Here is a 21444-nt window from a genome sequence, read left to right as displayed (position 1 = left end):
TCAGCCAAAAGGGTAGGGGAGCTGGTCTCCAAACCTGAATAAAATAAGTAAGCTGTGATAAAATCAAGATGGATTTCGTCTATGCAGTAACGTCGGTAATAACAGATTCTTCAGTCAAAATTGCCTAAGCGATTTAAAATGTCAGTTGGCAAAACTGACACGGTGACAAGGTGACACCAAAAATTTGTTATTTGTTTATTATGAATCACGCACTAGATTAAAGTTTATGTTCAAATTCAAACCACTTTGTTTCAATAATTACATGATGAAACATGATATCTAAGTAAAATCCGCTACAATGGCTTCCAAGGATAATCACGTGGTAGGAACAAACAAATCAAATGATCTCTTCAGAAAATATCAGGAATGATTTTCTTTTGTTTCAGAGAAATAGACCTCCACCACCTCGAAATGTTAGTAAAGAAATCGTCGGGGTGTGGACAGGATGGTGCTGCAAAGGAGACAAAGAAGTAGCCAGAGAGGCAGCTGCCAAAGGTATTCATGTAGACCTTGTTATACAATTTTTGGCCCTGAGGAGGAATGTGACGATTGAAGAAGCCCAGAACTACTTCAGAGATGAAGTAAGTGACTATGATTCTGTCTAGTTATTTTATAATGACGAAAAACAAAATGGGTTTACTACATACAGTGTTCCACATTAGGTCCTATTTTGTTTATTCTCTATGTGGATAGTGTCAATTCAAATTGAACTTGATGAAAAAGGTTACTATTGTATCAATAGTAATTTCGATTTTTTCTGTCATGATGCATAGATTTCATTCACTTCTAGTGTAAGCTGTTTTCATTTGTCAAATATCTCGGAGGCTTGAAAATATTTCTTTCCTTCAAGGTTTTCAAATGGGTGAAGGAATTACTAGATCGCAAGCAAATATTCAGAGTATCTCACATACTGAAAAATATTGGAGTAGATCCCCAAGAAGAGCTGTCCAAAGTTTTTTATAAGACTACTAATGTAGAACTCAGAGAATACATAGGAAACCATTTGGTAACCCAGAATGATTTAGAGGAACATCTCAAACAACTTTGGAAATTTCTCGATCTCATTTCGAAGAATAATCTTTTGATATCAAAGTATAAATTACCAGAGGATAGTGTAGAGTGTTTGGACCAACAGAAATCGGAATGGAAGTCTGACATAGCTGCTAAGTTATTTTTGAGAACGCACGGTAAGTTTTCAACACTTCCATCAGATGTCCGAGGTTTTAAGACCAATGAAATTTTTCAGACATATCACTTTCCCCGTTTCTAACCGGAGAAGCACTCTGGAAGCAACTTTTAGTTTACAATGACATCAAGTTACTGAAAATTTGGATAAACCTGAAATTCAGTGACAAATTGACAAGCTTTGACATATCTGAGAATCTCTCGAGTTTCTTCCACTCCCACTCTATCACAAACGAAATGATAAACCAATTGAACGCATCAGAAACTGCTGCAAATACAACGAATGCTATTTTGAACGAACTGAGCAGGTTCGGAATTTTTTGTGATGCGGAAATCAACAGTTTTCTAAATGTTTTATCCAGGCTGAATCAGTCTGAGAGTACAAAAAAAGTTTTTCGCATCATCAGAAAAAGTACTGCCAATCTAACCGAGCAACAGTTCTTGAATTTGCTAGTAGATTATTGTACTACTAATAAGCTAGGTGGAGTATTGAGCATTTGCGTTGAGAACTTCGACATTTCTCATCCCGATGTGACAAGAAGTACTGATCTGGACCTGATCTATAATTTTAGAGGGCTGACAAGGAATTTCAACCAAGACAATTTGTGTGACAACATACTCAAGGTGTCTCGCTATTTATCTTCTGACTTAGAGACTTACTACAAAGACAACCCTATGATTTTATTGGCTTTGATTTTTTTCACGAAGACTGACGATTTTTTCGATATACTATCAAAAAAACGTGTCATAGTCTCAGATGTGGAATTGAACGAATCAGTGGCTAACTTGCCGCTCAGCTTGAAAACTCTGGGGGCCACCGTCAATAGGAAAACTATTGTTGAGAAGGGCAGCTTGACTTTCTACGACCTTCTAGAGAAGCACTACAAGATTGACGTTAGAAAACTATTTTCTTTTCGCTTCGAAAGAACCAAACTGCCACATTTTGGGTCGGAAAATCTGATAGCTAAGCATGGATACTCGAAACAGCTGAACTACCAGTTTTATCTGAAGCAGTTCAGGCCCAGTATGGCTTGTAAGTGGTACCTCATAGACCAGTATCAACAGTACGATTGTATTCCTGAAGCTAATGTGAGGCAGTTGCAGAAAAAAGTCTACAAGATTGCTCTGAGGAACCTCAACAATGTCGAAACTGGATCAAGCTGTGTTGCATTTCTAGAAATGATTGGGATTAGTTCGAATTACCTCAAGGTAGCTTTGGGAGCAGCCAGTATTGTGTATGAGCACTGCAGGAGCCTAGAAACAGTTATAGAATTGTTCATGAATGTTGAAAATAATCCTGAAGCAATTACTGAAACCCTAGAGACAATTGTGATGGAGGAAATTGACGTTGAACGGTTTACTGAAGGGTCTTATTTTGTGCAGTCCATGAACCTTTACGATATAGTAGTGAATTTCACTGTATCATTCAACCTAAAACTTCCAGAAATGTTCTTAAGAGCTTGCGCAAGTAACAACATGTGGCTACCTTTACTGATCTTTGCGCAGCTGAAAAACTACCCTCTGGAACAAATAAAGCCCATAGTGCAGTCTTTCAAGAATCCCACTTTGCATGAGCACATCTACCACAGCGTCCTTCATGACATCTTGGTAGATGATCAGAATGTCTGGCTTAGAGATTCTAGGACTACTTATCTATCCAGGATTGGTCTCAGGAAGAGCATGGACAATTTGAGCCAGAGTGGGTCAGTCTACTCCAGCCTAGCGTCCCAATCCAGTTACGGAAGCAACGCCAGTTCTGGTGGCTCTGACTTTTTAGAGATTGATATTGCAAACACGAAGGCTACTCTGCTTCAGACTTTAATCAGATGTCACAACAGCACTGATCCACCTCGGGCTCTCTTGCAAGCCTGTCAACTGTATAGGAACCCCCTTCTTGCCATATTTGCAACAAGCTATGAGGTAAGAAAAAGTGATGTGAGTCCGGCTCGAAGGACCGAACTTCGTGCACCTCTGACTAATTTTCAGTTGAATTAAATACTTAAAATAATCATTGAAGATTTATATTTTTAGCCTGACTCTGTGATAACGAATTGGCTTACATGGCTGGCAGTGTCGTCAGAGTTATATGAAACTTTTACAAATTTCGAATCAGTGGCTCTTTGTGCTCAGGATGTTTCTAATTTGATGGAGAATTGCATGAAGTATGGATATCCCAAAACGTTGCTGCAGAGTTTCAAGATTTTTATTCCGGTAAGTTTTGATGATAATGATAATATTGAAAACTGTGTAAAATTGAAAATATTTTCATACAGTTACAAGGAAGACGTCAATGGTCTTATAACTGGAATGAAAGTTACAACAAAAACCAATGAAAAACATAGCAACTCCCTAGTTCCCATTAAATTTTATAGGAATTTTTTTTTCTATGAGAACACGCCCCAGGAAGCTATTGAACAATAGCGTGTTCATACTGCACAAACACGCCCAAAGAAGCTATTGAACAAAGCTTGTACATACTGTATGAGGACGATATTGAATAATAGCTTGTACATACTATGTGAGGACGGTATTGAACAACAGTCTGTTGATAGGAAGCCTGAGGAAGCTACTGAACAATAGCATGTTCATACTGTATAAATACGCCCGAGGAAGCTATTTAACAATGTCGTGTTCATACTGTGTGAGGACGTTATTGAACAATAGCATGTTTTCACACGGCCGAGGAATCTATTCAACAATAGCGTGTTTATACTGTATGAACACGCTTGAGGAAGCTTCTGAACAATAGCTTGTTCCTTACGCCTGAGAAATCTATTGAACAATAGCGTGTTCATACTATGTGAGGACGTTATTGAACAATAGCATGCTATCACACTCCTGAGGAAGCTATTAAACAATAGCGCGTTCCTCACGTCCGAGGAATCTATTGAACAATAGCGTGTTCATACTGTATGAACACGCCCCAGGAAGCTAATGAACAATAACGTCTTCTTCATACTATATGAACACTCGCGAGGAAGCTATTAAACAATCGGGTGATCATACTACGTAAGAACGTTTTGAAAAAATAGCTTGTTCTCACACGCCTGAGGAAGCTATCGAACAATAGCGCGTTCCTCACATCCGAGGAATCTATTGAACAATAGCGTGCTTATACTGTATGAAAACGCTTGAGGAAGCTTCTGAACAATAGCGTGTTCCTCACGCCTGAGGAATTTTTGAACAATAGCGTGTTCATACTGTATGAACACGCCTCAGGAAGCTAATGAACAAAAACGTCTTCATTCTGTATGAACACACGCGAGGAAGCTATTAAACAATCGCGTGTTCATACTATGTGAGGACGTTTTGAAAAATAGCATGTTCTCACACTCCTGAGGAGGCTATTGAACAATAGCGCGTTTCTCACGTCCGAGGAATCTATTGAACAATAGCGTGTTTATACTGTATGAACAAGCTTGAGGAAGCTTCTGTACAATAGCGTGTTCCTCACGCCTGAGGAATCTATTGAACAATAGTGTTCATACTGTATGAACACGCCTGAGGAAGCTGTTGTACAAAAGTATTACCTGAATTCAGCCTGAAGTATTTTCATTAATATCGTGAATTTCCATTTTCCTTTTTGTGAAGGCGGTTTATTTTAAGTTATTTTTAATACCTCCATAAAATTTTTAAAAAATTTCGTTCCAAAAACATTTCACTTATTTTTTCCAGGCTAATCCACTCAAACATTTCCTAGAATTTCTAAACGTATGCATCAATAGAAACTTCGATAAAACTGTTCTGGTGTCCAAAGTGAATGCTTTCAGCAATTCCCTACACAAATGCCGCAGATACAGCGTTCTATCATCAGAAACCGACCACGAAATGACGTATCTCAACAATAAAATTTGGCTCAAGACCATGGCTTTACGCCTGCTTTCGCTAGCTATCGAGTACAATGTGAAATCCCTGTACGAGCAGATTGAATTGTTGAAGTCTCTGTGCGAAATTGAACTGGAAGCTTGCTTGAAGTGCCCGGAGCTGAAAAGCTTGCTCGAGATACTGCAGATCGTTTACGACTCTAAATGCCCTCAGAGGTTCGACATTGTTCTGTTTTTCGATGAGAGGAATGGAAGAAAAGCCGTTGTGGATTGCCTGGAGGCCTTGGTTGGTGCTTCTTTGTTTGAGCACGCTTTGAAACTGGCTCGAACTGAAAATCTACCAGCGGATCTGATCCTTATCAAGCAGTGGCAGCACAACTACGAACATCGCCGACAAGAAGACTCTGACTTCTGGCAGAGAGCTGACGAGCAGTTCAAGGTAGAGAACGTCACTGCCGATTGCGTTATAGAGTTCTACTTGAGCTACCTGGACAAGGTGGAATCCGGCTTGGAGAAGTACCAGCTGCTGAAGCTGTCCTACGAGTGGGCCAGGGGTTTCGAACTATCCAGCAGATTCGACTTGGAGAAGAGGAAATGGCTTGCCTACGTCGCTCTGGAGGATAAGTGGAGGTCCGACAGCGACCTGCTGGATGAGGTCGTTGAAAACATGTCATTCAAGGAAATAACATCCCTGCTGAAGCGCGTCACCAAGTACGATGGCGAGTTGTCAGCAGCAGTTTCGGCCTCGCTCAAAGCTATGGTGAATGATGCTCTGAACGTTGGGAATTTGTGGCTGGCTCTGAAGATAGAGAAGATATTTGGCTGCGGCAATGCAAGTTTGGAAATTTTGAAGCTTTGCTTTAGTCTGGCCGAAGGTCTGATATTGCCTTATCAGTTGAATACCGAGCAGAGGTTGTTGTTGGCTAAGGGTTCCCAGTTGAGGAGATTAGGACACAGAAGAGGCGTGCTTTCATCAAGAATGTCAGGACTCAGCGGTAAGTTTGGTATTTGATTGTATTTGATTGATGCAACAATTTTTCTTTTATTTTCAGTATTTTAATATTAATATTTGTTCACAAAAAGGATTTGAAGGTTCAATAACTTCTGCGAGCGCTTTTGATAGAAGGCTGTGCTATCATCTTCATGGCTCTATTCAAACTGAACGTTTTATCTTCTTGTTTGTTCTTTTATAAGGTTACAACGCCTTCATCCGGATGTCCCTTAAATTTAAAACATAGGTTAGAGAGTTCTTCATCAGCAGTGGTTCTCAACCTGGGATATGCGTATTCCTGTTGTTGCCAGTGGGTTCGTGAAAAGAAGAGTGGAATGGTGGTTTCTATATGGTGTGTTTGAAAAAAATTCAGTATGGTAGAATTTACAGTTATTTCTGTGCATTTTATGGTCACACCAAATAAGAAAGGCCTCTTTGACTTCATTTTTCTTATGCTAGAAGGAAATAGGACTTTATAAGGATTTCAACCTAAGATGTATAGTATTTCCAATATCAATTGGAACAGCACAGAGAAGGAATTTCCGCCTCGACATAGACGTCGGCATATTATTTTTCAGTGGTAGTTTTTCAGTTACTTATTCTTACAATCAAAGCAATTGATAACTCCATGAAAAAGTTATCTCAACTGAATTTTTCCACCATGGGTAATTATGAAAAACTTCGAAATTCAAGGTAGTTGATTTCAGAGTCGAAAACTCTAAAATACAATAAAAACACAAATAATCACACCGATTTCTCGTCAAACATATATTTACAAAATAATAGAGGCCAACAAAATTGCTATAAAAATCAAAATTCTTCTTCGCTATATTCGGATGAGGTGGAATCATCATCGGGTTAAATAACGATCGGATTTATGGAACTTTGCACATAATATTTGTTGTCTTCTTTTATAACGTGGGCCACACAGTTCTTCCACACGTCACTATTACCTACTTTATTCACCACTCGCCTTATATTGTCAAGCACTACAGCATTCAAAGTCGGTGACTGATTACATTTCCGCAAGCTTTCTTTCATTGTGGCCCAAACCCTTTCAATTGGATTGAACACACAATAGTATGGAGGCAAACAATAGATTAAAAAGCGGACAAATTAATTTGCAGGTAGTGGTTCCACTAGTTAATTACCGAAAAATCAATTAGGATAATCATCATTTAACAAACAAAGTCCACATCGCACCAAAAAACTTTAGATATATAAACAGCTAACCCTTGTCTTTAGATTCAGTATCAATTTGCTTCTCCTGAAGATGCTAACCTTGTTAGCGAGACGCCCGTCGAGTGCAAAAAATCAGTTTGGTGTTAGGGTAATTGATCTCTAGAAAAAGTTTTCAAAAATCGGTTTGCAAAACCACTCACCACCTCACCTAACCCCACACACACGGCACTGGTAAAGAAATATTGTGAAACGGACAAAAAAATTAGTATTCAGCCAGTCCAGCTAGCCGAGCCTTTGCTCCTCAACTATATTTGATAGCACGTTTATGACTGTACTCTTATTTTTATTGCCGTTCCAATTGGGAATGGATAGACTATACAATTAGTGAAAATATGTTTTCAAGGGATACGCGACGAAAAAAAGGTTGAGAACCACGGTTCTACAGGAATAGAAAAATAATGACAAATTTAGACTGTTTTATAAATAAAATTGACACACGACATATCTCGCTACTTGATGCAATAGTTGTACCAATAATCATTTGAATCAAAGAGTGGTTTTGTTTTTCCTCGTAGGCTCGCATTCCTCAACGGGTTCTACCTACCTTTCACAACTTGACTACACCGATTCTTCAGTCCAAGATACACTGGCAACTTTATGCATGTTGGCTGAAAAATTGACCGCCGGTATAGAAATGGGTCAGGCGGTGTTCATGACATACCGTATTAGCCTCAACATTGAAATACCGTATCACCTAGTCGTATCTACTGGAGACTCTATGAAAATGCTGAAGGACGCACTGGAAGATGACTGCTTGAATAAATTGGAAGTCGTTCACGATTTTTTCTGTGTTTATAAATGGTCCAAAGAACAGGTAAGCACTGAAGATATCGTCTGTGTTAAAAACGTTGGTCTAGACTTGAAGGATGATTGGGAAAGAAATGATGTAAGACTGAAACTTGAAAAGAAAAACATTGTTAGACCAATTATAATTTGGAATTTTATTTGGAACCTTAGGTGATGATAGAACTGTAGAAAGTAAAAATAATTGCATGACTGAGTCACAGTAGAATAATACAACCAGTGATCCGCCTGAGTTGCCGGGGACCTTCAACCGCTCTTGGGATGAGATTCTCATCCTACGCGTTCAGTGCTGTAGTATCAAAGGATCCGACGGTCCACGGGCATCGGATAATAAACGGTCGGAAATTGATATTGTGTTTAGTTTATTCGCTGTTGTTATTATTGTTTTTAGTAAATTTCGTTTTTATATGAGCGCACTCCTATGATAAAAGAACGAAATTGGCTCCACACTTTGTTTCGAGGTCACCGAGAACTTTGTGAATTAATGAATGAAAGTAAGTGGGAGTGGACTTAATGGTTGATTTTTACTATGACTGAGTCTTCAATGGCAAAGTTCTTCATATTTATAACTAGGTATGAAATGCGGTGTACAGGGTGTTACCTAATTGCGGTAAAAAATTCAAGGATGTGTTCAGGAACTAATTTTCCAATATACAGGGTGTTGAAGTTTTCCGAATAATTTATTTTCTGCATTGAAGTAGCTTGTGTGTTTTGTGTTACGTTGGCAAAAGTGTATTAATTCAAATAGCTCTTATTTCGATTGAATTGAAATCATTCTTCAAAATATTACAGTTTAAAGTAGAATCATAAAAGCGCACAAAAATTTTGAAACAACCAAATCATTTTCTTAGGTTCATGTTTGGCTTGTAAAATGCACCATGTGATTGGCAAAGGATAACGGATTAGATTTGTACAAAAAATAATTGAAATTTATTAATTGTTTTTGTACCTACTTGTTACTGTGGATAAAAAGTCTAAAGTATAATAATGATTGGAAGGAATTTAATACTAATCAGGCCTGAATATAAGCTTTATTGAGTATAAAAAAATCGGAATCCATACTGCATATCTCTTGATAGTTATATTCTGCTTTAAATCCGCTCAACAATTATAATGAATATATACTAAAAATTATTAAAAAAAACTGTTAATTTCTCTCAGCAAATGATTTGTATTTTGAATTCCCTTCACATACCTGTTTGTTGTTTAGTGTACTGCTAATTATAAACAATTAGATTCTTTTTAGGAATCAGTATTGCCAATAATGGGGAATGTTCCTCCTGACGAAAATCAAGTAGTTTTCATAAAAGAGCAAGAAGAAAAACGCATTTTAAACTTATTATTTCAACCATTTTCTTAAAAAAAATATTTAAATACTTAAAAAAGAGGAATGAAATGATGCATTCAACATTTAAAGGGATTCGTTTCTATAATAAAGGACAAAGAATCTGTTACCTGTATGAGACAAACAAAGATGAATTATTTCAGAGGCGTGCTGTTCTGTTTACTTATGTTTCGAGTTCCAAAACATTCTGTGACATATGACATTTTGAGCACCTAACATATCTTCATCTATATAAATAAATAACAAAACAACTGTTGTTTATGTGGCTTGTGGAGGTGGTATTGAACTATAATTTATATTTTGCTTCGATTGTTGATTTATAAAGATAATTTTCCTTTTTTAAAGTAGAATATCTAGCTAGGTACGTATAAATTATTCCAACTTGATATAGGCGCTGTTGTCAATATGTTAATTAGAAACAAATCCCTTTAAAAATTAAAACCCAACATTTGAAACATCAGTTTGAATACTTTTCGAAGTGAATTTGAAAAACACATGAATTAAACTCGACTTTATTTTGTTCAAACTTGCATTTTAAATCTGTTTAAAATCTGTTTTTACAATTTGGGTTATTACAGCTTCTGCTGTAATAACCCAAATTGAGGAATATTCCCCATTGTACCTGCATTTGCTCATTTTATAAAGGCCAACGTTGATTGTAGACTCTACCATTTGGATTTGCATTTTCAGATGGCAGATTTTATCTGTGAAGAAATAATAAATGCTGTTACCAAATTCGTCCAATCCAAATCCGAGCCGTACACAATGTGGGACCTAAAGTTAGACCAAGAATTCCCGATGGTTCTCCAGCTCCTGCAAGAAAACTGTTCCGTACTTGGCTACAAAATCTACGCATATGCCAGCGCGATCCACAAATCACAAGTTCTAGCAGATCTAGATTTCAGAATAAGCGAGCTGGCTCTGGTTATAGAGCTGCTGGTTATATCTCACGACTGCTTCACTGCAGACTGCAACATGGAAGGAATATCGATCATCCTGAAGAAGTGCCAGGCTGTTATTTCCCACTTGCTCACACTGCGGAGCTGGAAGCTCATCGTGAGGCTCTTCACTGGCGTGGGCCGGTACACGGAGATGAACTACGTGTTCCAGATCTTGAGAGAGAACGATCAGTTCGAGTTTCTGCTGAGGAAAGGCTCCAGGAAAGACAACGGACTGAAGGCGGCTCTGTTGGAGTACCTCAAAAAGTACTGTCCGGACAATAAGGAGCTGTACAAGATCGTCGGGCTGCATTTCACTTTGTTTTCTGAGGTGGCGTTGTTGTGGGAGCGAGAGGCTCAGAGCGTCATCAGGAATCTGATCGATATTTCGCGCTTTGAAATGCAGAATAACAGGATTAATCCTGACGCTGAGCCATTTATCCTGTTTAGCAATACGGACGGGACTAGAATATGTTTGAATAAGGTTGGTATTGGGATAAATTAGGGTTTAACTCGGGATTGAGATGAAATTAAGTAAATGTAGATAGTCCATAATTCAACTGAAAATTGAAACAATCTATTTCGATAACCAAATTCAAGAAGTGAATCAAAATCACACAAGGTAATTTTTGTAATCCCGAATTTCAATTAAACATATATTAAACATATAGCTTGGGAGACGATGAATACGAACGTCCAAAAACTGCAACTACCGACGAAGACATCGTCAAAGTTCACCAAATGGTGCTAGACGACCGCCGAATTGAAGCGAGAGAGACAGCGGAGGTTATGAACATGCCAAGAAAACGTTTAGGCATGGGAAAGCTGTTCGTGCGTTGGGTGCCGCGGTTGCTCACGTTAGACCAAAAACATGTTTGAATGAACATTTCCTACGCTCTGTTGACGCAGTTTAGGAGCAGTGAATCCGAGTTTTGGCGCCAATTAATTTAGATGAAACTTGGATACACCATTATACGCCAGTAACAAAAATAAAGCCGTAACAGTGGACTGCAAAGGGGAAACCGGCTCCAAAAACAAGCAAAAACTGTTTTTTGGCTGGGAAAGTGATGGCGACTGTTTTTGGGGATAGTCAATTTTCTTCAAAGAGAAAAAATTATTTCAGAAGCATACTACGCATCATTACTTGACAAGCTGAAGACAGAACTTGCGGGAAAACGGCCACATTTGCAGAAGAAGAAAATCCTGTTTCATCAAGACAACATACCGCCTCACTCCTCAACGGTTGCCATGGAGAAAATCCACGAATTACGGTTTGAACTGCTTGACCATCCGCCTTACTCGCCAGATCTAACCCCTAGTGATTTTTTTTGTTCCCTTATCTGAAAATTGCGCTTGGAGGACAGATTTTAGTCATAAGTGGAGGCAATCTCTTCGTGAACAATTATTTTGCAGAGAAAAATGCAGAGTACTATTTGTTTATTGATTCAACAACAGCTTGAAATAAATACAGTCTAAACATAGTCTTACAACTGCCACGTAAAAATTTCACAGAGAGCATCGATGGAATGTGAAACTGGAAGATAAAAAATCGACCTCTGATCAGCAACTGGACAGTCAAATATGGCAAATTAGTGTTCATTGTGTGTCCTCAGAAATGCAATTCAAGAGAATGGTATACAATCTAACCTTTAAATTTTAATACAAAGTGATCCTATAAGAAACCTTCCCATTCGCCATGTATACTGACTGCCCCTGTGAATAACCTCTTTCACTCGGTAAACCAAACAGTATACAGAGTGTTTGGGGTCAACAACGGTGTTTGGAGTCTACGAGGTGTTTGGGGTCTACGAGGTGTTTGGGGTCTACGAAGTGTTTGGGATCCGTTACGGTGTTTACGGTCCTATACGGTGTTTGGGTCTGCTACGTAGTTTGGGGTCTGATATGATGTTTGGGCCCACCACGACCTTTGGGGTCTGCTATGGTGTTTGGGGTCTGCTACGGTGTTTGGGGTCTGCTACGGTGTTTGGGGTCTACCATGGTGTTTGGGGGACTACAACGGTGTTTGGGGTCTGTTACGGTATATGGGGTCCGTTACGGTATTTGGGGTCCGTTACGGTGTTGGTGTCTGCTACGGTGTTTGGAGTCTACAATGGTGTTTGGGGGTCTAAAATGGTCTTTGGGGGTCTACTACGGTGTTTGGGGGTCTACCACGGTGTTTTCATTGAATTTGAGGTTATGATAAGGCTATTCTTCCGGTATGTTCAAGGTCTAGAATTATTTTTTGCGAGTACACCTTTGAGGAACTCGGGAGACGTAATCAGAAAACTTTCAATACAGCAGAATTCTTCAAAAAAGCTTTTCAAAAATAATTTCATTAGTTTTAAATGAAACTTCTAATTGTTTTTTTCTCAGGCTCTCGAAAATTATACCCACGCCACGGAATTCCATCTGCAGGGTGAGAAGTTAGCTAAGGCCATGAATGCTGCCAAGCAAGCTGAATTGATAGCGTTACAGATGTCTTTGTTGAAGAGTTTGCCGGTAAACAAAAGTGCTGTCTGCCTGCTGAATCTCAACCAAGCCCAAGTCGTGAGCTTGATTTCCAATGAACTGAGGTGAGCTCGCAATGTTTTGTTGGGTGGTGGTGCTTTTGTAATGATTATCCAGCTTGATATTCCCAAGATATATTTATTTTTAATTGCATGTGTCCGCATTTCCCCAGTATTTTAGTATGTCTAACAGAAATGAAAAAATAACAGAGAATACTAAAAATTAAACCTTTTTACGAAGATTTTGTCAGACCTTGTTATCTTGCTCCTTTCACAAGTTAAGGAGGGGGGACTATTCAAGTCCGCGTTATATAATTCTTGTGTGGTGAGAAAATCAATAGTTTGTTTCAGAATCACTGTATGATATAATATAATATATAGTAGTATGTGTGTATAGGAAATCAACGGAGCTGTATCGAAAGGATATTTTGTGGAGTCCCACAAGGATCTATTCTTGGTCCTGTTTCGTTCATCATCTACATTATGTTAATGGCACAATTTGAAATTTATTTAATTTTTAGACTATTTTGAGAGTATTTAATATTGTATGAAATTCCAAAAAAATATGGAAAATGGTATGCAGCCTAGTCATTTGTTTTTTTTTTGCACGACTTAGAAAAATATAATAGGAACTTGCAGAGTTCGAATTTTAAGATGGTCTCAGTGTACAAAACTGAATTCAATTTGAATTTCAAGACAAAATCTCAGAGAAATTAGGGCGGAGGTCTCTGTACCCACCGACTGTAGACTTTTCAAAACCTTTGTAGGTGATTTAAAGGAGTTATTAACTGACTAATGCCAATTGACTAACTTGACATACAAAATGTTGATCTTTTATTGTGTATTTCCCCTTACCACAATGTTAATGTTTGGTTATATGTTTGTTATAAATATCTTCCTTCAACTTTTCTCATTTCCTTTGGTCCTCCTATTTACCTATGAACATTTTCTTTGGTGATTCCATAAGTCACAACTGTGTGTGAAAACCTTTCCAGTCTTCCAATTGTTTTTCCTATTCCTTCTATTGACATGTTCTCCAGCCATGCATCCCAGGTCTCTTTTGGTCTTCCTCTCCTCCTTTTCCATGCTGATGGTCTTGAATTCCAACCATGCTTATTTGCTTGATATATATCGATATGTGAAAAAACTAAATCCTAACTGTAAACAGGGTTTCACTTTCCAATTCACATCAATGATTTCGGATTGAAATTTGCGGGAAATTTTCTCGTGATAGCTCCCGCCAATTTCAACAGAGTGTTTCATGCAGAGGTAAACAATGAGATTCTTGAAATGGAAGTTTTCATTTATTCTTTGGCGACACTAGATTTTTCTGGTCTCTGAAATAGTATATGTGCTGCGTGTTCCTTAAAACGAGTTTCAATGGTTCGCTTAGTTTGACCGATATATTTTCTTTCAAAAATCCCACTGCTTATTTCATATATCCTCGATTTGTCATTTTCCACCAGTTTGTCTTCAGGGTTACCTAACATTTGTTGAAGTGGCAAATAATTTTGAAGACTACTTTCACGTTCAACTTTTTCAAAATATGATCTAATCTGTTTGTACTATGGTTCATATGGAAGGACAATTAATTTTGAATCTGTCTTTTTTTCGAGTCTGAGAGTAACAAATATTCCTTCTGAATTCATGTTTCCTAATTAACTCGTTTACTAGATTTGAAGAATAACTATCACTTTCAGCTACATAGTAATAATAATAATAATAATCATTTTATTAACCATTATCGGTACATAATGTACATATGGTGAATCAATAATTGTAATATATGTTATATACATATTAAGAATAAAAATAATAGTTAGTCATACTTGAATAACAAATTAAAGAATAAAGACAAAATATAAATATAGAAACAAAACACGGCACCTAATATATAAATGTTACAATTTAAAAACAAATTCATATATTATATTACATTGGGAATTATTTCCAGGAATCATCACTCCAATAGTCTTTCAAACTATAAAAACATTCGTTTATTAAGAATAGTTTCGTATTATTCTTAAAGATTTTATATGATTTTGACTCCTTGATTGAATCAGGTAATTTATTGTAAAGTGAGATAGCATTGTATATTGGAGAATTTTTAAATGTATTTGATTTGTGTGAGGGTATCCTTAATATACCACCATGACGTGTATGATAATTATGAGTAGAACCATTCGTTTCAAAAGATTACGCCCGAATATGCGTCACAATATTGTGTAGTGTGACGCCCGATGATGCGTCACAATACTTTGTTTTGTGACGCCTGATGATGCGTCACAATACTTTGTTTTGTGACGCCTGATGATGCGTCACAATACTTTGTTTTGTGACGCCTGATGATGCGTCACAATTCTATGTATTGTGATGTACAAAGATGCGTCACAATACTGTGTATTCTGACGCGTCTATACTGTGCATTGTGACGCCCGAAGATGCTATTGTATAGCGAAACACGTGTCGCAGTGAAAATGTACAAGATTATTCCTTACATAAGTCACACATTTGAATATATATATATATATATATATATATATATATATATATATATATGCATGGAAATGATAACATATTTTCCCTTACAAGAATAGGTTTGCAGCTATCACGATAAATCATATCAAAAATCTGTCTTATAATGCGCTTTTGGGCAACAAATATTTTATTAAAATCTCTACCACATCCTCATGACATTATATTTAAGGAAATATGCGGATATGCCATTGCAAAATATATACTTGAGAGATTTTTTTTATCTACAAGCAATTTCATCTGCTGAATCACGAAGAATGCTGCATTAAGTTTCTTGCAAACCTCATCAATATGTAGATGGTTCCTAGAAATTTAACATCATGTGCCATGGCTATTCCATCAGTTATATGAACTCCATCTGGAATGTTATTTTTTCTATTATAAAATTTCATCGAAACAGATTTGGAGGTATTCAATATCAAATGATTGCATTCACACCATGACGTAAATCTATCAATAACCTCTTTGACTCTTGTTAATACATCTTCCAGTGTAGACCCAGTGATTGTCATTGTGATATCATCTGCAAACATAGTTATGTAGCAATTGTTAACATGTTCTGAGAGTGCATTAACAAATACCACCAAAAGTAAAGGTCCTAGTACTGATCCCTGAGGTGTACCTACAGTGTTGATAATAATGCTGTCAGGGTCATAACTGAAAGCAACGGTTATTCTTCAAATCTAGTAGATGAGTTAATTGGGAAACATAAATTTAGGAGGAATGTTTGTAAACCTTAGACTCGAACAAAAGTCATAGATTCAAAGTATTGAAAGTCTGGAAATGTAAAGTGTGGCAAGCCATGAACAGTGACAAGGGTCCCATACCAAACAGCCCATTGCTTGCCTTTTTATGAATCGCTCTGTTGAAATCAGCGGGAAAATTTCCCTCAAATTTACAACCAAAATAAATGATGTGTATCTGAAAGAGAAAGTGTTGAATCTGGTTATTGCGAAAAGTGCTTGTTTTTGGACACGTTAATCAGCATAATCGAAATATCGAGCAAAAACGCATTCTTGGACACCCTGTAGAGACAATATCAAATCTGATTCGGATTGTAACATCCCGTTTTCGCAGTTTCGACCAAACTCTCATCCTAACCCAGGCGTACAACTACCAACCGGACTGGAGCTCCGTCCTGTTTGAGCAGTGCGTCATCAAAAACAACCTCAGCTACCTGCAGTCGTACATGAAACACCTCTCGCTGACCGACAACAATGTCGTCCACGACATCTCGCGGAAGTTTCTCGCGGCTAACCTGAACGGCTACGAGGAAATCAACAGTATGAAGAGCATCTTGCACAAGCTGCCCTCCGTCCATGTGAAGTACAGGATAGCTAGCGAGCTGGGCTTCACGGACATGGTCGAGGATCTGATTCAGGGTGGGCAGCTGGCGTATTTGAAGGATACCGTGTGGAAGAAGGGGTATAAGAGTTGAGGGAGGGGGTGGCTGTGAAATATAGAGGGAGTCTTGGAAGTTTTCTGTACACGGAAAACTGCTTCGTTGGCGGTTTGTCATGAACTGTTATTCTTCGTGGAAGGTTCAGGGTGATCTAAAATGCAAACACCAATTGTGAAATATGAGAGAAAGTCTCCTTTAAAATACAGGGAAAGGCAACAAAATTAATACGCTCAAGAATGAAGATACAAGTGCCCTCTATATTCGAGGTTACAAATTATTTAGCGAGTCTTCAGGAACTACGTAGAAAAATTCATGAAAATTATTGGTAGGGAAATTATGAAAATCTGTCAGTCTGTGAACGTTGTTGGGGTCATTTCAGTCGAAAATATTTCAGTATCAACATATTTCTGATTATTTACATCAGTTTCTAGATCTATGTTGCATAGTTTTCAAAATATATGGAATTTCATATAGGAAATGATCTTTTCAGGACCTTTTTCATTTCAATAAGTTGAATGATTATTATTGATTGAGAAAATTATTGTATAATTTGTATTATGTTGAATCATAAAGTACATTTTATCAGTTATTGTTAATATAGATGTTCATCAAGTGTTATATAAATCGAATATTTTGAAAATTATATGAAATAATATAGAGGTTATCTAGAAATTAATGTAGGATATTAATACAGAGTGTTCCATTCAAAGTTACAGTTTGAACCTACTGTGAATACAATGGAAAACATTTTAGATGTATTATCCTCACAATATCCCCCAAATTTTCATAATTTTCCTATTTATAATGTTCACAACATAAATCGGCTCCAAAACTATGTAGATGTTTCGCTTTTTCAAAAAAAACTGTAAATTTATTTAAACCTATATATTATGTAGCGAATATCACTATCGATACATGATAAAACATATTCAAAAGACACACTTCGATGTGAGATTTTCACAATACTGTGAATTGTGACGCCCGAAGGTGCGTCACAATACTGGATTGTGACGCCCGTAGATGCGTTACAGTACTGTATTGTGACGCCCATATATGCGTCACAATACTGTGTATTGTGACGCCTGATGATGCGTCAAAATTGTATGTATTGTGATGCCCGATGATGCGTCACAATTACATGTATTGTGATGTACAAAGATGCGTCACAAGAATGTGTATTGTGATGCCTTAGTGTATTGTGACTCCCGAAGATGTTATTTTATAGCGAAACAGATGTCACGGTGAAAATATCACATTAAATTTTATCTTTTGAATACATCACTATAGGTGTCGCTATGTGACATTTGTTCGAAGAGTAAAGTGCTCATAATATTTCCATCAAATCGCACATCAAAAACATTTTTTCTTAGCTTTTCATTTCATCTTCCCCCATATGACGAGATTTTTTCTCCATATTCTATGTTTTTGCGTTTGAGACGTTATTTTTTTTATCAGTGTATTTTTTATCTCTGCTTTTGACGAATTTATGTAGATTGTCTGGAAGTTCTATGAAGGTGTGTATGGTATTCTTTCCTGGTACCAAAAATATTTATATACAGGGTGAACCATAATGAACCCGAAAAAATTGAGGAGCTAAACCTGTAACATCAGTGTAAGACGAAATGTAATACAACATATTTCGTACTCTGGAATACTTTTTCACAATTTTTGACAGGATTCTTAAAATTAGGTTACTTTCGACTCATTTTTGAATATTGAAAGGCCTGTAATTTTAGTAAACTAAATGGCTTAAAATTTGCCACTATTTTAGTTTATAAACAACTCAAGAATTTGTTGAAACAGTGTTTTTTTTAATGAAAAGTTCATTTTTATATCGTCAAGATCTTATGTAATTTCAAATTTTGTTTAATAACTAATTTTTATATCTCAAGCATTTATTTGAGAGTTCTGATCACGAACATTTCAAGTGAAATTTTCGTTGCTGATGAAAATGTACAGTCTCATAAACATGGAAAAAGCGATGTTATAAATACCAAGCGGTGATGGCCCTAAAATGGTTCTTTGAGGTTTTCTTCATTAACTTTCTATAGATAGAAAGTGTGTGGTCTGTTTCATTCCCCAGAATTGAATTATGAAATGAATTTATAGAATAACACTAGAATTTTAATTATCAGAATTCGAATTGATGAAGAAATAGGTCTGACTCAAAGGAACTGATCGAATTAACTTTAGTGCTGTATTTGAAACGTCATTTTATCAATGTGAATAATAAGAGTGGGATTACAGTATAGTAGATAAATCTGGAAAATCTGAATTTTTTTCCTAAAAGTGATCCGGATAACTGGAGTTTCACCATATTGAGTTATTTACCAGACTCATCATAAAGCAGATTTTTTTTTCAGAAGCTCAATTGAATCGTGTTTTTTTTTCATTTGATTTTGAATAGTGTTTGTGATTTTTCGAATAGTAACCACATTTTTACTTATTACTTTCTTATCATTTATGTCTGAAATGAATTATTTTTCACAAATATCAAAAACGTTAGCAATAGAAACATCCTTTATATTTGATTAATTTTTCGTGAGGTTATTGTATGTTGCAGTATATGAAAGTATTATACCAATGATCTAGTACCAAAGATGTTTGATATTTTATTCGATTTGATGTGATTCTATGATATGACTGGACGAGTTGCTGCTAGATTATTTATACTTTTAAATTGTTTTAAGTTTATATATGTTATAACTAATTAACTGATTATCCTCCTATATTTCATTGAGTTTGTGTTTGTTGTTTTCTATGCATCACATAGATACTGTACAAAAGTACAAAAGATGATTTTCACCAGACTAGTTTATTTCTGTTTTCTAGCAAGTAGCTTGGATAATTTCGAACTTCAGCGAAAACAATGACTGTAAAAATAGCTGAACATTTATGTCTCCTGCTTTCCTGCAATCTGAATGTATAGTACAAAATGTAGCACTAAATTTGAGGATATAATCATAAAACAAACCGTGACAATTTAGTTCATGAGTTGCTGTTTTTGCTGAAGTTGTATTTCAATTTAAATTTTAAGAGTAGTTTGTAGGTACCAAGTTGTGCGTTTTTAATTTAGCACTCTTGTTAGAATAGCTCTCTAATAGAAACTGAAAATATTTTCAAAATCAGTTTTTGGAATTGATGAATAGTTGATGAACTTCTTGTTCTCGCTACGGGGACCAAAGTGATGCCATAATTTCCCTGTATGAATATTTTATTATTTGTTTTTTGTTGACAGTCTAAATTTTTACAAGCGTTTACTGTGATAAATGATGATGCGATTATTATATATTTCATATACATTATTGTTTCAGTAAAGAACAACCCTGACTATGGAAGCGCAAAAGGCCAAATACTTTCATTATTTGTTTCTTGGAAATGGAGACTTTCAAACTCGGAGTTTAGACTTTAATCTCTAAATGTTGACTTTAATTTCCAAAATTTCGACTATAATTGTAAAATTTCGACTCCTATATCCTGTAACATCCAAAGCTCAACTTTAATCTCCAAAGTTCAACTTTAATCTTCAAATTTCGACCGTAATCTCCAAACTTCGATTTGACTCTCCAAACATCGATTTGACTCTTTAAATATCGATTTGACTCTCCAAACATCGATTTAACTCTCCAAATTTCGATTTCATTCTCCAAACTTCGACTCCATTCTCCAAATTTCGATTTCAACATCCAAATTTCGACTTCAATCTCCAAATTTCGTCTCTTATCAACAAATTTCGTCGTTATCTCCAAATTTCGTCTTTAATCTCCAAATTTCGTCTTTAATCCCCAAATTTTGTCTTTAATCTTCAAATTTCGTCTTTAATCTCCAAATTTCGTCTTTAATCTCCAAATTTCGTCTTTAATCTCCAAATTTCGTCTTTAATTTTAAAATTTCGAATTTAATCTCCAAATTTCCACTTTGATATCGACTTTAATTTCAAAATTACGACATTAATCTCGAAATTTTGTCTTTAATCTCCGAATTTCGACTTTCATCTCCAAATAAATTTCGACTTCAGTCTCCAAATGTCGACTTTAATGTCGAAATTTCGACTATATTCAGAAATTTCGATTTTAATCCTGAAATTTCGACTTTGGTCTCGAATTTTTGACTCTAATTTCGAATTTACGACTTCAATTTGGAAATTTCGACTTCAAACTTTTAATTTCGACTTTAAACTTCTGATTTCGACTTTAAACTCGTAATTTTGACTTTGAACTCGTAATTTTGACTTTACTCTCGAAATTTTGAGAGTAGTAATTTCCAGATTCAAGTCGAAATCAGCAGTTTGAAGTCGAAATTACAAGTTCAAAGTGGAAATTACAAGTTCAAAGTCGAAATTTCGAGACTTGAGTCGAAATTTCGAGATTAAAGTCGTAATTATTAAAAAAAAGTCCATATTTCATGTTCAAAATTGAAATTTAAAATTAAAATATCGTGGATAATTTCGAAATTTTGAGTTAAAAGTCGAAATTTAGGGATTAAAGTCGAGAATTCGAGATTGAAGTCGAAATGCCGATATTAAAGTCTAAATTTCGAAGTTAAAGACGAAATTTCGAATTTGGAAGTCGTATTTTTCAAGAAACAAATAATGAAAAAACGTGGTCTTTCTAGGCTTCCTTACCTCACTTCCATATCACAAAAATTCCTTTTCTGTTTCCACAAAACTGA

General features: G+C 36.2%; 1 protein-coding gene across 1 annotated transcript; it reads left to right on the top strand.

The window, feature by feature from the left end:
• The first annotated feature begins 162 nt into the window (after positions 1-162).
• Positions 163-20075, top strand: LOC111515737 (spatacsin). Its single transcript, XM_023171938.2, has 10 exons — positions 163-322; positions 387-581; positions 851-1187; positions 1247-3105; positions 3217-3396; positions 4861-6004; positions 7758-8056; positions 10082-10813; positions 12703-12902; positions 16449-20075. The coding sequence occupies exons 1-10, from the start codon at positions 299-301 to the stop codon at positions 16807-16809; spliced, it is 5331 nt and encodes a 1776-aa protein (XP_023027706.2). The 5' UTR covers positions 163-298; the 3' UTR covers positions 16810-20075.
• Positions 20076-21444: the final 1369 nt, after the last annotated feature.

The sequence above is a fragment of the Leptinotarsa decemlineata genome, unplaced genomic scaffold (assembly GCF_025532065.1).
Source record: "Leptinotarsa decemlineata unplaced genomic scaffold, Ldec_3_MD MMD2_tig00001719_RagTag_RagTag, whole genome shotgun sequence".
Lineage (NCBI taxonomy): Eukaryota > Metazoa > Arthropoda > Insecta > Coleoptera > Chrysomelidae > Leptinotarsa > Leptinotarsa decemlineata.
Note: the sequence above shows the minus strand (reverse complement) of the source record. Positions and strands in the feature narration are given on the sequence as shown.